This window comes from Carcharodon carcharias, chromosome 11 (assembly GCF_017639515.1).
Source record: "Carcharodon carcharias isolate sCarCar2 chromosome 11, sCarCar2.pri, whole genome shotgun sequence".
In the NCBI taxonomy this organism is placed as follows: domain Eukaryota; kingdom Metazoa; phylum Chordata; class Chondrichthyes; order Lamniformes; family Lamnidae; genus Carcharodon; species Carcharodon carcharias.
In genome coordinates, this window is record NC_054477.1 from 69,009,682 (window position 1) to 69,025,383 (window position 15,702).

Below are 15,702 nucleotides of genomic sequence, written 5' to 3' on the forward strand. Positions count from 1 at the left end.
TAATGCCTTTAAAACGGCCACGTAGTCAGGTATTGTCTTCCCTGGAAGCCTATTCCTTGAATTGAACTTTAAGCACTGCACTGAGGGCTGTGGTCTCAGGTGGCTTTGTACAATTTTTATTAATTCATCAAAAATCTTCAAGTTAGGGGTGTCAAGTTGGGGCTGCAGACCAGCCTGGATGTTTTGCTCCCACATGAGGACTAAAGAATTGCCCTCTTCTTCTCCTCCCCTGTGATGTTGTTAGTGGTATAAAAGAATGCTAGGCGTTCGACATACTGAGGCCAGTCATCTGCAGTGGGGTCGAATGGATCAACACGCCCGAACTGCAGCATCGTGAACACATGCAAGGGGACTCCACTTCCGATAGGCTTTCCAGGTAATGACAAATTCAGGTATTTGGCTTACCTCCATTTTCTTGACAGTTGTCGATCGATTCATGTTTTGCCTTCCGCAGAGTTGCCCTCTCTCCGGGGTGTCTTATAATTTTCTGTCCAAAGCCATTTTTCATGTATTTACCAGTTTAAATGTATTGCTGCTTTAAGGACACTTTTTTTTAAAACTCTGGCTCTGCAGCTGTCAGCTTTTCTCTGCTGAGTTTCAAGTTCTTTGAGTTTTGGTGGGATCCCTGCAATCACGATTCTGCAGTTTTTTTTATTTTAAACTGCAGCACTGCTTTCTGCCCCAATTGCTGGCTGTCGCCTATTTTACAAGATAACTACAGGTGCTCGTTCCAATGCTTTGCTCACTCGTCTTGATATTTATTTTTTGTTCTTTATCCTGGTTGCCACTTATATGTCTTGGGTAAGTGAGTTCCTTAGCCAAGCAAACTCTAACTGCACGCCTTCCTATGTTCTCATCAATTGCTGCTTGCAATCAATAATGGGGAGACTGATGTAAGAATAAACAGTGAAGGTTTATTGAAACATAGGGCAAAGCACCAGATCATACGTGCTCACTCAGAAACCTCCAGAGCTAGACTTACAGTTCCCACGCTGTAGAGTGATTCGTCATTGCTGTCACATGATCAGTACACTTGCATTCTCTTAAAGAGACAGGGTACCTCACTTTACCAAAATGAATATTAATTTTGTCCCGAATTATCATTTCTAAAAGCCTTCCCATCATCAATGTTAAACTGACTGGCCTGTAGCTGCTGGGTTTATCCTTACCACCCTTTTTGTGAAATTTTCCTGTCCTCTGTCACCACCTCTGTATCAAGGAAGATTGATGATTATGAGCAGGGCTTCTGCAATATCTTCCCTTGCTTCCATCGGTATCCTTGGATACATCCCATCCTCTGGTCCTGATGACTTATTAACTTTAAGTAAAGCCAACCTTTCTAATATCACCTCTTCATGAATTTTTAGCCCTGCTAGTGTCTCAACTACCTTCTATTTCACTATTCTCTTCCTTGGTAAAGACAGATGCAAAGTATTACTTTAATATCTCAGTCATGCCCTCTGCCTCCATGTATAGTTCCCATTTTTGTTCCTTATATCGCCCCACTCTTTTCTATAGGCATATGAATAGTAAAAGGGTAGCAAGACAATGTTTGGATTTCCTTCTACAAACCAAAAAGATATAAAATATGTTCCTCCCCTGTATGGAGTTCAGTTTCAAATTGAAGAATTGGATTTTGGCCAGTGTAGCATCCATTTCTTTTTAAAATGGAGAGAACTAATCCAGATAATTACATGTCAATTAGCTTCACATCTTTGCCAGAGAAATGTTAGAGTCTCTAATTAAGAACAAAATTACCATGTATCTAAATTACAGAAAAATAGTTAGAAGTTGCGAGCATGGATTTCAAAAGAAACAATTGTGCTTGACACAGACCTCTCTGGGAAGAAAACAAAAACATGGTAGACGTTGAAAACTATAATGTTATGTAGGGTACGTGGGCTTTCAAGAAAGTCTTTGACAAAGTACCATATAGGTCATCGTCAAGAAAAATGAATGTAGAAAAAAAAACTTGACTAGAAATAGTTTTGAAGGGAGAAAACAGGTAGTTTTTTCAAAATGGTTGGATGTAGGTTGTGGTGTCCCACAAAGATTCAGTCCTGGAGCCGCTACTTTTCACTGATCAATAATTTGGCTATAGGCCGAAAGAGAATGGTGTTGAAATTTGCAGAAGATACCAAAATAGGAGGTATAATTTTTAAAAGAACAATGGAAGCTGCAAAGGGTTTCTTATAAGATAGTGGAATGAGCTATAAAGTAGAAGACAGTTATAAAGTGATATATTTTAATAAAAACAGCAGTATACTCTGAAAGGTCAGTTGGCTCAGTACTTTGGGAGAACAAAGGGATTTGGGAGTTCAGGTCGTAGGATATTAAGGCAGCACATTGTTGAAAAGAGAAATGATGAAATTCTAGAATTTATCAGAAGATATATAGAATATAAAAGCCAAGAGCTAATGATGAGTCTTATAAAAAGCTGCATTACAACCTTACAGCATTGTGTGCAGAATTGGGCTCCACACTATAGGGAGGATATTAAAGCTCTGGAGAACATGTAGCAAAGATTTGATACGTTGCTGCCTATTAAATACAAAAACAGTCATACTTGAAAAAATGTTCCATTTTTCATTAGAATGATAGAGATTACAGGATGACATGAGAGAAGAGTTTAAAATTATAAAAGGATGTAATAGGGTGGATGAAAACAGACTGTTTCCAGTAGTTGAGTCTAGAACGAGGCAAGAGATTCAGAATGGAGAACAACAGAAACTTCCTTAAATGGAAAGCTGCAAACCTGTGAAACTAACTTCCAAGGTGAGCAGCTGAAGCAAAAAAGAAAAGAACATTCAAGAGCAAAATGGATAACAGAATGAAGAATAAGTTGTTAAGGGATATTGGAACAGGACAGGTAAATTTGCGTTGGGTTATTTGGGCCAAATGGCCATTTTCCAACTTGTCTCGATTATAAACCTTATTTACACTTGCCCTTTTATACTACAAGACAGATCTGGAGACTAGAGGCAACATTAAAACAACATATATTCAGAAACTGTGCAAGATAGTTGCTTAAAGGTTGTATTCACTGTCTATGCTTTCAGCCTTAGGCCCTTTGCACTGTTTTAGGGAAGAGAAAGAGTAAACATTGTTGAATCTTAGCTGATATGCCTAATGTGACGACAGGCACTGGGATCAGGAATTATACATTTTTCCCCCTGCCAGCAATTTTGAATATCAAAGATTAACCTACAGTCCATTATTCTGTCACCAAAAGGAATCTTCCTAACTCTAATCATGATTTTTTTTAAAAGCTCCTATGAAGCACCTTTGAATGCTTAATTGCATTAAAAGTGTAATTTAAGTTGTTGTTCTTTTTCTCATGCTCAGTGGAAACTCACAGGAGAAAAACCTTTGTAAACAATTTCAGCATTTGTTTTGGTGCACTGAATATTTCAATAAGTGAAGTTACAATAATGCATGTCATGATTCCCTTGTTGGCATGGTGCGACAATAAAACAGCACCTGCAATTCCAGTGTCTAGCTTATGGGATTTTTATAGTCATCAAATTATGGTTGTTTGCAGGGACAAATTTTAAAATTCATCACTGTTACAATGTCAAAATGAACAGAACCATAATAAAAATGTGGTAATTAAAGCACATTATTGAAAACCCAAACTACATTTCACTTGTTGGTTTACGTCTCTCTTTTTTGCAACTTTCTAACAGAGCCATAGCTATTAGGCACTTGGATTTCTCAAATGCAGCAGATAAACACAGATGATAATGCCCATGCAGACCAAGGACGGACATGTGGGCAAGAGAGCAGGGTGGAGTGTTGAAATGGCAAGCGACAGGGAAGTCTAGGTCATGCTTGCGGACAGACCGAAGGTGTTCTGCAAAGCGGTCACCCCAGTCTGCGTTTGGTCTCTCCAATGTAGAGGAGACCGCATTGGGAGCAGCGAATGCAGTAGACTAAATTGAGGGAAGTGCAAGTGAAATGCTGCTTCACTTGAAAGGAGTGTTTGAGGCCCTTGGTCGGTGAGGAGAGGGCAAGTAAAGGAGCAGGTGTTGCACCTTCTGTGGTTGCATGGGAAGGTGCCTTGGGAGGGAGTTGAGATGTAGGGGGTGATGATTTTATTCTATTTTTGTTGTTTATTTTGATTGCTACTCTGCAGTGGACTCGTTCAGCATAGACTCTGAATGAAACCTGCGGTAACTATCAATTCCAACTGTGGCTATTTCTCCACCATTACCATCATCCTGTTACACAGTCCTGACTTGGAAATATATCGCTGTTATCATCACTGGATCAGAATCCTGAAACTCCTTAACTAACAGCATTTCAAGCACCTGCGCCAGATTGACTGAGTAGTTCAAGAAGGCTGCTCACCACCACCTTTTCAGGGCAATGTGGGATGGGCAATATGTTCGTCTCCCCAGCAATGCCCATGTCCTCTGAATAAAATCAGAAAGTTACAGGGTACTTATTCTATTCATTTTTTTCTTCCTGTGTACTGTATTTTACATATGTTCATATCAAATTTCACCTGTAGAATTTTTTAACTCTACTTATTTTGTAATTCTTAATTTGCCCCTTCATAAATCTATTCCGCCTAGCTGGGTATATAATTTGCATTCAGGTTTTAAATCCAAATAATTGGTGCTGGTTAGAAACAGTAAAAGGACCCAATACTGATACTAGGAGCACCCTATGTATATCCTCCCTGACACAACTCATCTAATAATTATTGTAGCAAATTTCTTACCCATTTTACTTTAAACCACCACTCCTTTGAGCTAATTTATAGCCTATCATGCAAAACTTTGTCAAATGCTTTTTTGGAAATAAGGATCCCCTAGGGCTTTTTAAAATCTGAGATGTCAAGCCACAAAAAAATTCAAGAGGCTAGTCAGATAGGATCTTCGCTCTTCTACTTTATACTTGCTCATTATTGGGCAGGTAATTCTTGATTTACTCCCAATAATAAACTCCATTATTTTAATCTGGTATTTAAGTCAGACTGGTTCGTTCGTGTGTGGTGTTACAGTTCACCGAGGTGTTCCAAATTGCTATGGTAGCATATTTTTTATATGCAGATTGTAGTCTGGAGCTATGGATAGTGATGGCAGAGGCTCCAAAGTTCTTTCCATCACATGGCTGCTAGGATTCTCTTCCATTCTTAGCGCATGCCATTGGCATTTGTTAGAAGGATCAAGCTGTTATGAAAGCACTTCCTTGCCCATCAGGTCCTCGGCTGGGACTCAAACCCAGAGCTTCTGGTTCAGATGCAGGGATGCTACTCACTGCACTATCTGTAATTGCTTTATTGCTCTACTGGTCCAATGTCCAGTGACTTAATCATCATAGCTGCCAATATCTCTTAAATCTCAATTTAGCTCTCCAATCTAAGATAAAAGCCATTATTTCTAAGGATTTTACTGCTTCTAGTTTTTTAAAAATCTGTTCAGCATATCAACATTCTTTATACTTAAATAGGACATGTTCGCAAAGCCTTCACTAGTGAATAGATGATGGCATAAATCAGTTAATATAATAACAAGCTTCAGCACATATTCATTTTTAGCTGCCTCAGCATCTTTTAATATTTGCAACCCGCCTCATTCTCACAATACTGCACCCCCAAGTCTTTCATTGCTCCTCTAGCCACTCTCAATAATAAGAAAAACGTAGTTACCACCATCATAGTTTCTCTTTGCAGTCACACAAGTTATTCATTAAGCTGCATCATTCTTTCAATCCCAACGTCTTAATGATGAAACAGAGCAGCGGCAGAGAAGGAAAGTAAAGGAAGTAAATCCTGCACTCTGGATCCCACTCCCTCTTGGGACATCCTGCTCCATGTGCCCAAACATATGCCGGTTGAGAATCAGTCTGTTCTAAGACCCACAACAGAAACTCGCACCCGAGTGGACATCTTCAAATCAAGAGGCAACCAACGACAATACTATGACATTTCAGTTCTGTGAACGTTTTGTGTGCATATGCATTTCAAAACAAGATTTCCAATAAGCAAATCATTCAGTAATTTAAAAAAAATTGAAGAAAAAGTTAATTTAATTTAGATTGAAATTCAGGATGAATATGAATATGTCCCAGGGCATAAATTGAATATTAGTTTCTGCAGATATAAACTGCATAAACAAAGCACAAAAGCAATCCCATGTTCAACATGTCATTTTCAATTTGCAGAAATGCTGAGCACACAATTTCCACTGCAGTAACTTTTTAACGTGTTTAATGAACTTTAGTAAGATCGTGATTGCTATATTTTGCAACAAAGTATGCCATGAAGTTTTACTCCGCAAAAAGTTCACAAAGGATCACAATGCAGGACCAAATTCTAAACATGTGACAAGAGGGCCACAATAATGGCCACTGTTTAGACACCAACATGGGAATGCTGGAAATGTCTTATTTATTGCCTTGCTAACAAATAGTTCATTGTTCGTTAAAGTTCTGAAATACTACTAATGAAAGGCTTAGCAAAGCGCTCAAATTCTTATTCAAACAAATAACTACAAAACGCATGTCTTCAATACGTAAGAAATAAATTTTAAAATGCCTCAGCTATCAATAAAAATTGAAGAATTAATATCAAAATTTATCACATGGCCAAGCAAGGATGATCAGTAGGGTCCAACAGGTGCTGAATTGGTGAATCATAGCTGGAATGTCAACAGGAGAGTAACCATTGGCATCCCATTCGCAATTGCTGCCTAATTAGCCCTGCTCACAGTGCACATATTTGCCAAGTGCTGGATTAAGGGTGGTCTTGCCAATAGGAGGCACGTTCCATGTGAGCCCAGCCTGCGTCACAACATAACTCCAGACAGCAACACAGAATGTTAATCCTCAAACAAGGATTGTATTTCCATACTTGTCATGAAAGTCAAGACCAGTTTTGTGGTGAGCTTGTCTTGTTACAAATTGACGAATGCTCTGACCGGATAGAGAAAGAAGATTCTTGGTCAAAGGCACCATGTCCACCGCGCATCCGTTTATCTTTCTATTCACTCATGAATAAAGACCATTTGATGAAGTACCACAGTGTACCTGGCTCCTCTAGCCCATAAAGGAATCGATGACTTTGAGGAGGGGAGAGAAAATTTGTAACAAAACTCAGAGAAAAAAGACACCAGGATCTTGCACAGATCAACTCTTCAAGCAGCACAGCATCATGTTTTATCACCCACAGGAAATAAACCATCCTTTAGTTTTGAAAACGGGCACTAACACGTCTCCACAACTGCAATTTAACAAAAGGGCAACTGCAGAAAATCAGTTAACCACAAGTAGCTGTGAATAACCATCATCTCTCTCCATTGTAAAGCAGGGGATTTTAGCTTTAAACCATTCTGGGTGGGCAACAGAAGTTGGTCATGTGACCAAAACTGGCTTCTGATATCAAAATCCTGTATTACTCCAAGAACCAGAGAGAAATAGGCAGTCTGCAAAGAACACCACTGCAGGATATCTGTGGCAGATCAAGGCAATAACAATTAAGCCTTTTTAAACTTGGAGGCTGTTGTATCTTAAAAGCCTCTCAGCCTACTTCATACTCCAAGTCCACCTAGAAAGAAACCTGACTTCCTGGTAAGAAAATCTACAAGCGACTAACTTTGCAACCTGCTGAACCAAAAACTCTTCAAGGATATCCTGAAATAATCCTGATATTACCATTCCAGCTATTGAAACTGCCTAGACTGCTCTTTCGGAGTGAAATGTTTCTTTACCGGGCCCAAAATGACTGTTTTTCCTATGATGTACCAAACTTGTGAAATATGAACTGTTCTTTTGCTTACAACCGATAAAAATGCACTAGTCTCTTTAACTGTATCTTTCAAATGTGTTTGCGTGCGAGTGTGATGAAGCATTTAGACTTTTGGGTTGAATGCATGAATAAATAACCCTCTTCATTTAAACCCACAAAAGCTTGCTTGCTGTGATCAAAATTGACTCCAGACTCAGGGGACCAAGAGACAGACATACATCATCCTTTTCTAAAAGCATGCTCATTACAAACATTAAGGGAAAAGACACAAGGGTTTCAGTCCTCTCCTGATCTTGGCCGTAACACTGTTACGTGGAAAATAGAACGTGGTCAACACAGCAATTACTTTTGTCTTGAAGCTCATGTTAATGATTATCAAATGCACTAAAACCATGTTTCTTCTTAAATTGTACTGGCAAGTCCACTATTTACTGTACACTATAGTATCCCACATCTACGGTACTGCTTACCTCTGCATTTATACTATGCACAGAAGAGTCCAGCTTCCATGGATGACAGTATTTGTGAACGTGGAATGTGATCTTTGGGAGGACTTATATTACAGAGCTTTTTCTACTGATACAGTTTGGCAATGTGCTGAAATTGTAGGTACTCAAATCTATCCCATTTACATTGTTGTCAGTGCGATCAAATGCAAGGCACAATGTGGCTGGTTATAATAAAAACAGAAAATGCTGGTAAAACTCAGCAGGAGTGGCAGCATCTATGGAGTGAGAAACAGAGTCAACGTTTTGAGTCTCTATGACATACAGTGGCCATGGGAGAAGGTAGACCTGAGGGGACTGAATTCAGCAAAACAAAGGGAACCAAATGAACTCCCCTCCTGATAAAAGTTCCATGGTTCGATACATTTTTATATAGGTATTTCCCACACAACTGCTCTCACATTTCTGCTCCCTCCCAGAACTTTAACAGGGTTCCCCTCGTCCACACTTTCCACCCACCAGCCTCCACATTCAAAGGATCACCCACCGCCATATCCACCACCTCCTGCGTGATGTCACCACCAAACACATCTATCCCTCCACTCCCCTGTCAACATTCCAAAGGGACCGTTCTCTTCGCAACGCCTTGGTCCACTCAATCAACACCCAATATCTCACCCTCTTCCCACAGCACCTTTCCGTAGAATCACCTTTTACCTCCTCCCTCCTCACCAGCCCAGGCCACAAACACTCCGTCTCGGTGAAGCAGTGATTTACTGTACATCTTCTAATATAGTATACTGTATTTGCTGTTCACAATGCGGTCTCTTGTACCTTGGGGTGTCCAAGCACAGACTGGGTGAATGCTTTGAAGAACACCTCTGCTCGCTTAGCAAGCATGACCACAAGCTCTGGTTGCTTGCTATTTTCATTCATCATCTTGCCCTCACGCTCACATTTCTGTTCTTGAATCGCTGCAGTGTTCCAGCGAAGCTCAATCCAAGCCCAAGGAATGACACCTCATCTTCCAATTAGGCACTTAACAGCCTTCTGGACTCAACATTTGAGTTTAACAATTTCAGAAAAGAAACTCCATTCCTCATTTTGATTTTGTTTTTTTGCCATGTACCAGTCTTAATCTCGTTTTTCATGTTTTTGCTTTCGGGCAGAACTATTCATTATTCTGCCATTCACACTCACTCTGGACAAATGCTTTGTTCCTTTACCAGAACAATAACCACTCCCTTTGCATTTGCTCCGGGACATCTTTGCTATTTAATGTCTCTCGCCCACTATCCTATCACAAACCTTGACTTTTATTCTTCCTCATCCTTACACCAACCTTTAATGGCAAGAAGCCCATCACATTTCTACCTTCCTTCAATTCTGAAGAAGTCATATTTGACTCAAAACATTAACTTTATTTCTGCCTCCACAGATGCTGCCAGGCCTGAGTATTTCCAACAATTCCTGTTTTTATTTCAGATTTCAGGAATCCACAGTATTTTGCTTTGATATATCCCCATTGGTGTCTCATCGAAAGCAGTATCATTATTCCCATCAATTCTGATGATTTTTTTATGGTGGCAAGCAAAAGCAGGTTGGTTAGTACATGTTGGTTGTCCGTGGGTGGTTAGAAAAAATTAGCACATTCAACTATATTGAAGAATTAACCTTCATGTTAAAAACAAATTCCTACATTTTTTGAAAGTTAATCAAGATTAGCGTATGCACACAAAGATCTAGTGAGACACAAGTCTTTTGACAAACATAGCCTCTCCTCTAAAGTCCAGCTTCAAACAGCAGAAAAATTTGCACTTAGTATATAGATTACTGCATGCCAAAATGGGAAGTATATGTGAAAACAACAGCAAATTAAAATAAAAATACTTCATATGCACATAGCAATTGTTTAAATAGAATGCATATCAAAGCAATGTGGTTTACAAAAATAAATTACTTTCACATAACAGACTTAGGACATTCAAGAATAAAACTAGTGCCACTCAACTGTTCAGTTTTCAGAACTGAATATTATATTATAACTGAACGCTGCATATTATAATTTCACCAACAACTTACCGAATGCAAGTATAAAACATTGCAAATGGAGTTCATTTTGCTCCGGAAAAACAAGCACTTTCGAAGTGGACTGGATGACTACACTACAGCTATACACGTCACCACACTTAATGCAGCCTTTTTTTATATTTACGGGATGTGTCATCACTGGCTAGGCCAGCATTTATTGTCCATCCCTAATTGCCCTTGAGAAGGTGGTGGTGAGCTGCCTTCTTGAATCACTGCAGTCCCTTGTGTTGCAAGTACCCCCACACTGCTGTTAGCAAGGGAGTTCCAGAACTGTGACCCAGTGACAGTGAAGGAACAGTGAAATATTTCCAAATCAGGATGATGAGTGGCTCGGAGGGGAACTTCCAGGCAGTGTTGATCCCCTGTATCTGCTGCCCTTGTTCTTTTAGCTGTTAACAGTCTTGGGTTTGAAAGGTGCTCCTAAGGAGCCTTGGTGAGTTTCTGCAGTGCAACTTGTCGAAGGTGCACACTGCTGTTACTGTGTATTGGTGTTGGAGGGAGTGAATGTTTGTGGAAGGGGTGCCAATCAAACAGGCTGCTAAGTCCTGGATGGTGTGAAGCTTCTTGAGTGTTGTTGGATCTGCACTCATCCGGGTAAGTGGGGAGTATTTCATCACATTCCTGACTTGTGCCTTGTAGATAGTGGACATACTTTGGGAAATCAGGAGGTGAGTTACTCGCTGCAGGATTCCTCTGACCTGCTCTTGTAGCCACAGTATTTATATGGCTCAACCAGTTCAGTTTCTGGTCAATGCTAACCCCCAGGATGTCGATAATGGGGGATTCAGTGATGGTAATGCCATTGAATTTCAAGGGGCGATAGTTAGATTCTCTCTTGTTGGAGATGGTCATTGTCTGGCACTTGTGTGGCACGAGTATTACTTGCTACTTGTCAGCCCAAACCTGGATATTATCCAGGCCTTGCTGCATTTGGACATTCAGTGTCTGAGTCATCGCGACTGGTGCTGAACATTGTTCGCTGCTGATTGCACATCACCACTTCTAGCCTTGTGATGGAAGGAAGGTCATTGATGAAGCAGCTGAAAATGGTTGGGCCTATCCTGAGGAACTCCCACAGTGATGTCCTGGAGTTGAGATGACTGACCTCTAACAACCACAACCATCCTCCTTTGTGCTAGGTTTGACTCCAACCAGTGGAGAGATTTCCCCCATGATTCCCACTGACTCCACTTTTGCTAGGGCTCCTTGAAGCCCCACATGGTCAAATACTGCTTTGATGTCAAGGGCAGTCACTCTCACCTCACCTCTGCAGTTCAGCTCTTTTGTCCATGTTTGAACCAAGGCTGTAATGAGGACTGAAGCTGTGTGACCCTAGTGGAGTCACACCTATTTTCCAGCAAAGTCACAATGATGGACACCGTTGGCTCATCAACATGTAGTTCACACACACTGGACTGGAGAGAGGGCAGAGGGAAACTGGGCTCACAGGAATATACTGTAATTGTTCAAAGATTTTAGAAAGATGCTCTTGGAAAGAATAAGGACACAGAAAAGCGCTCAAGTAAAGACAAATAAGGCATAAGGCAGAACATCTTTCAATTAATGGAGGGAAGCAGATATTAATGCAATATGGTCATGTTTAGTTTTAGAGGGGGAGCTGCAAAGGTGGCCAATCTTCCACAAGGACCAAAAACTTTGATTATACAGCTCTTAGTAGTGAGACATATTAAGGTTAAAATTTTGGAACCAATGCATCAGAATGTTTATGAATGTAATACCCATTTTACAACTGAGGCTTCTCCTATCAGCCAGTTAATGAGTCCAGCAAGTTTACCCTATTGCTCCCTTTGGCTGTCAAAAACCCTTGCGTCACCAGCTGGTACCCAATAAATGAAAAATAACAAAACTTAAGGGTTAAAGTGTCCTAAAATTTTAATTCTTAGAGAAGATTATTGAGTCTCAGCATTCTATTTGACCAGAGCTAATCTTCTAACTCATCATCCTCTCCACCATATCTGTGCTGTAAATTGCATATAATTCTAGTTAATTCCATCTCTTCAATATTACCTAAACCTGCCTTTGCCTCATCCTATCTTCTGCTGAAACTCTCATTCATGCCTTGTTACCAAGCTCTGCTAATCGGCCTTGCATTATTCCATCCTCCATGATCTTAAGCTCATTTTAAACGCTACTACCCAAATCTTAACTCACACCAAATCATGTTCACAGATCAACCCTGTGCCTGCTGCCTTTGGTCCACCAGCTCCTGATTTTAAAACTCATCTTCATGTTCAAATCCCTCCACGCCCTTGCTTCTCCAGCCCTACAAATCAATGGAAGACCCTGCATTCCTCCAACTCTGGCCCTTTGTGCACTCCCCACTTGACTGCAGTGCCTTCACCCCTCTAGGTTTTAAGCTCTGGAATTCCCCCACAAAACAGTCTCCTGCAAGATCTTCCTTTAAATCTATTTCTCATCTATCCTAATGTCTCCTTTTATGGCTTGGTGTATTTTCTTTTGTCTCATTACACTCCCCAGATGTTTTACTCCATTAAAGACACTCAAGAATTACAAACTGTTGTTGAAACTGAACCTAAAACAAAAATGGACAATAATAAAATTGTTTTACTTTAATTTGATTTTAAGTTTTGGTGCTGCAATTGGAATTTATCCTTTGCGAATTATATATGACACTTCTGAAAGTTAAATAAATTAAAAACTTCTTCCTACACATGGTCACCTTGAGAATAGATTAACATTTAAAAATGTTCATGGGAGGGGTCTCACCCCCATCAAAACGGGGCATATCCCAGATTTTAGCCGGAAATGGAAATGGTCTTATATGGTGAGGATTTTTTTTCTCATTTCAGAGTCTTGAATGTAACTACATGCTAGTAACTCGATGAGTAACTTCTTGGCTTCATGGTGTGTAATTTTTTTCCCCTTGCCTGACATTTCCATTCTGCTCCACACACAGTCTCCCCCCGCCCCCCCCCCCCCCAAATATCCCATTACTGAATTCACTTCCTAGTTTTACGTCTGTAGTTTGGTCGATACCTTCTGCAGAAAATAACCGCGGATCCCTTGCTGATGTTCATTGCACTCGAGGTTTACACCAGTTTAGGCCTCAAGTTACAGAATTTGATACATTGTAGCTCTTTTTAAGTCAAAATGGATATTCATTTTAAGGGTGGGGTGACTAAATTCAGCAGCTCGGGCCAACTTTCAGCAATCCCCAGACTGCAGAGTTAATAAACTCACTAACATTAACTTTAATTTCAACTAACGAGCTAACAGGACGAGAACTTGTAGTTTAATATTAAAAAGAAAGGAGATTTTCTTATTTTTTCCGCCCTTTTTATTGAATGAAGAGAACCAAACTACAAACACTGCGAACAAGGAGGATTAAATGAAGTCATCGAGCAGCGCGGAGGTTGGCGGGTGGATGTAGCTTGAATGTGCTGTTTTTTTTTAAAAAGACAATCTCAAGGCAATGTGAAAATACATCGAGGTAGACAAAAGCTGGTTGTTCCTTCAATTTTTTTTACCTTCCGGTCATTCCAGCGACGGCGAACATCACCCGCTTGAGCGCTGCAGTATTTAACTCAGCTGCTGCTGCTGCTGTGGTCAGTGCTGTCCGCGAGGGGCCGGGGCAATGGCGATGCTGCAGCTCCCGCTCGCTCTCTCCCGGACCTGGCCTCTGTCAATCACTCACTCACTCATTCTCAGGCTCGCTTACTCCCACCGCTTGCATCGTCAATGAATGGCAGAGAAACTGCGATTGGTAAATTCTTGTGACCGTACGCACCAACAAACACAGGAGGCGGAGTAGCAATGAGCTAAATCACTAATACAGGCATATAAGTGGGTATTATATGTGAACACTGATGCAGAGCGAGAACTTCAAGGAACCAGCAGTGTGCTACTGATATATAGTGAGAAAAGTTGCAGTTTTATTTTTACATTGGTTAACCTGACTGGAAAATGAATGTCAGCGTAGTATTAGTAATAATGGATGGTATGCAATATCAATTCATATTTATCAAAATATTAAGTATTTGTCTAAACATTAAGGACGTTAAAAACTATATATAGAAGTGGCAATCTGTTAGAGTTGATTTTCCAGGCAACTTTCTCAGTGGAAACATTGAACTTTATTTACAAAACAGCAACTACATGTGTGCATTTAACTCTATAACTAAATTACTCTGTCCTAGTGGTTCCCCACCCTGCTCACTCATTGGTTTACACAGATCATGTGATCATACAACACTGGATTATTCTTAAAGCTACAGTCCTACATTTATCAAAACTATAATTATTACATTCCTCCCTTTAACTTTTCTGTACATTTTGTATTTACAAGGAGATTTATCTCATGACATTACAATATTTACACAGGTCATGAAATTACAAGTTCAGTCTTTCAGGTGATTTCCTGATCTGTGTGGAATGTTGTAGCTCCACAACTTCCAATTCTTTGACAGGAACCACATTCTCTGGAAACACATCAACATCAGGTACCTCATTAGGCACAGGCAGTCCAGTGTCTTCCACTCTGACATAGACATCGGGTTTGTCAGGACTGTCACTGACCTCATCTCTCTGGAGATCTTCCCTCCACAGCTTCCAACCTTATAGTCTCCCAACCTCGGACGGCCCACTTCTACCTCCTACCCAAAATCCACAAACAGGACTGTCCTGGCAGACCAATCGTGTCAACCTGTTCCTCAGGAACTCATTTCTTGCTATCTTGACTCCATTCTCTCTCCCCATGTCCAGTCTCTTCCTACCTACATCCGTGATTCCTCTCACACCCTACATCAGATCAACAATTTCCAGTTCCCTGGCCCCAACAGCCTCCTCTTTACCATGGAAGTCCAATCCCTCTATGCCTCCATCCCCCACTGGGATGGTCTGATGGCTCTCCGCTTCTTCCTCGAACAGAGGCCTAAACAATCCCCATCCACCACCACTCTCCTCCGGTTGGCTGAACTTGTTTTCACACTGAACAATTTCTCTTTAAACTCATCTCACTTCCTCCAAATAAAAGGTATGGCTATGGGTACCCGCACGGGCACCAGCTATACCTGTCTCTTTATGGGATATGTGGAACATTCCTTGTTCCAGTTCTACTCAGGCCCCCTCCCACAACTCTTTCTCTGGTACATTGATGACTGCATCGATGCAGCTTTATGCCGTCTTCTGGACCTGGAAAAATTTATTAATTTTGCTTCCAATTTCCACCCCTCCATCATTTTCACATGGTCCATCACTGACACTTCCCTTCCTTTCCTTGACCTCTCAGTCTCAATTTCTGGTGATAGACTGTTCACCAATATTCATTACGAGCCTACTGACTCCCACGGTTACCTAGACTGCAGCTCCTCACACCCCTCTTCCTGTAAGGATTCCATCCCATTCTCTCAGTTCCTTCGCATCCGTCGCATC

The 15,702-nt window shown here is 40.7% G+C and overlaps 1 protein-coding gene across 2 annotated transcripts in view; it reads right to left on the reverse strand.

Moving 5' to 3' along the window:
* LOC121284075 (LIM and senescent cell antigen-like-containing domain protein 1) overlaps positions 1-14,051 on the reverse strand; it is a 166,695-nt gene extending 152,644 nt beyond the window's left edge. Inside the window, exon 1 of one of the 2 annotated variants that reach the window (XM_041199114.1) lies at positions 13,800-14,051. Coding sequence is in view for 1 of the 2 variants with exons in the window: in XM_041199112.1 (XP_041055046.1) it covers positions 13,800-13,828 (29 nt within the window). In the remaining variant the exon portion in view is untranslated. The remainder of the gene's footprint in view (positions 1-13,799) is intronic. The other variant, XM_041199112.1, reaches the window with a different exon arrangement.
* Positions 14,052-15,702: the final 1,651 nt, after the last annotated feature.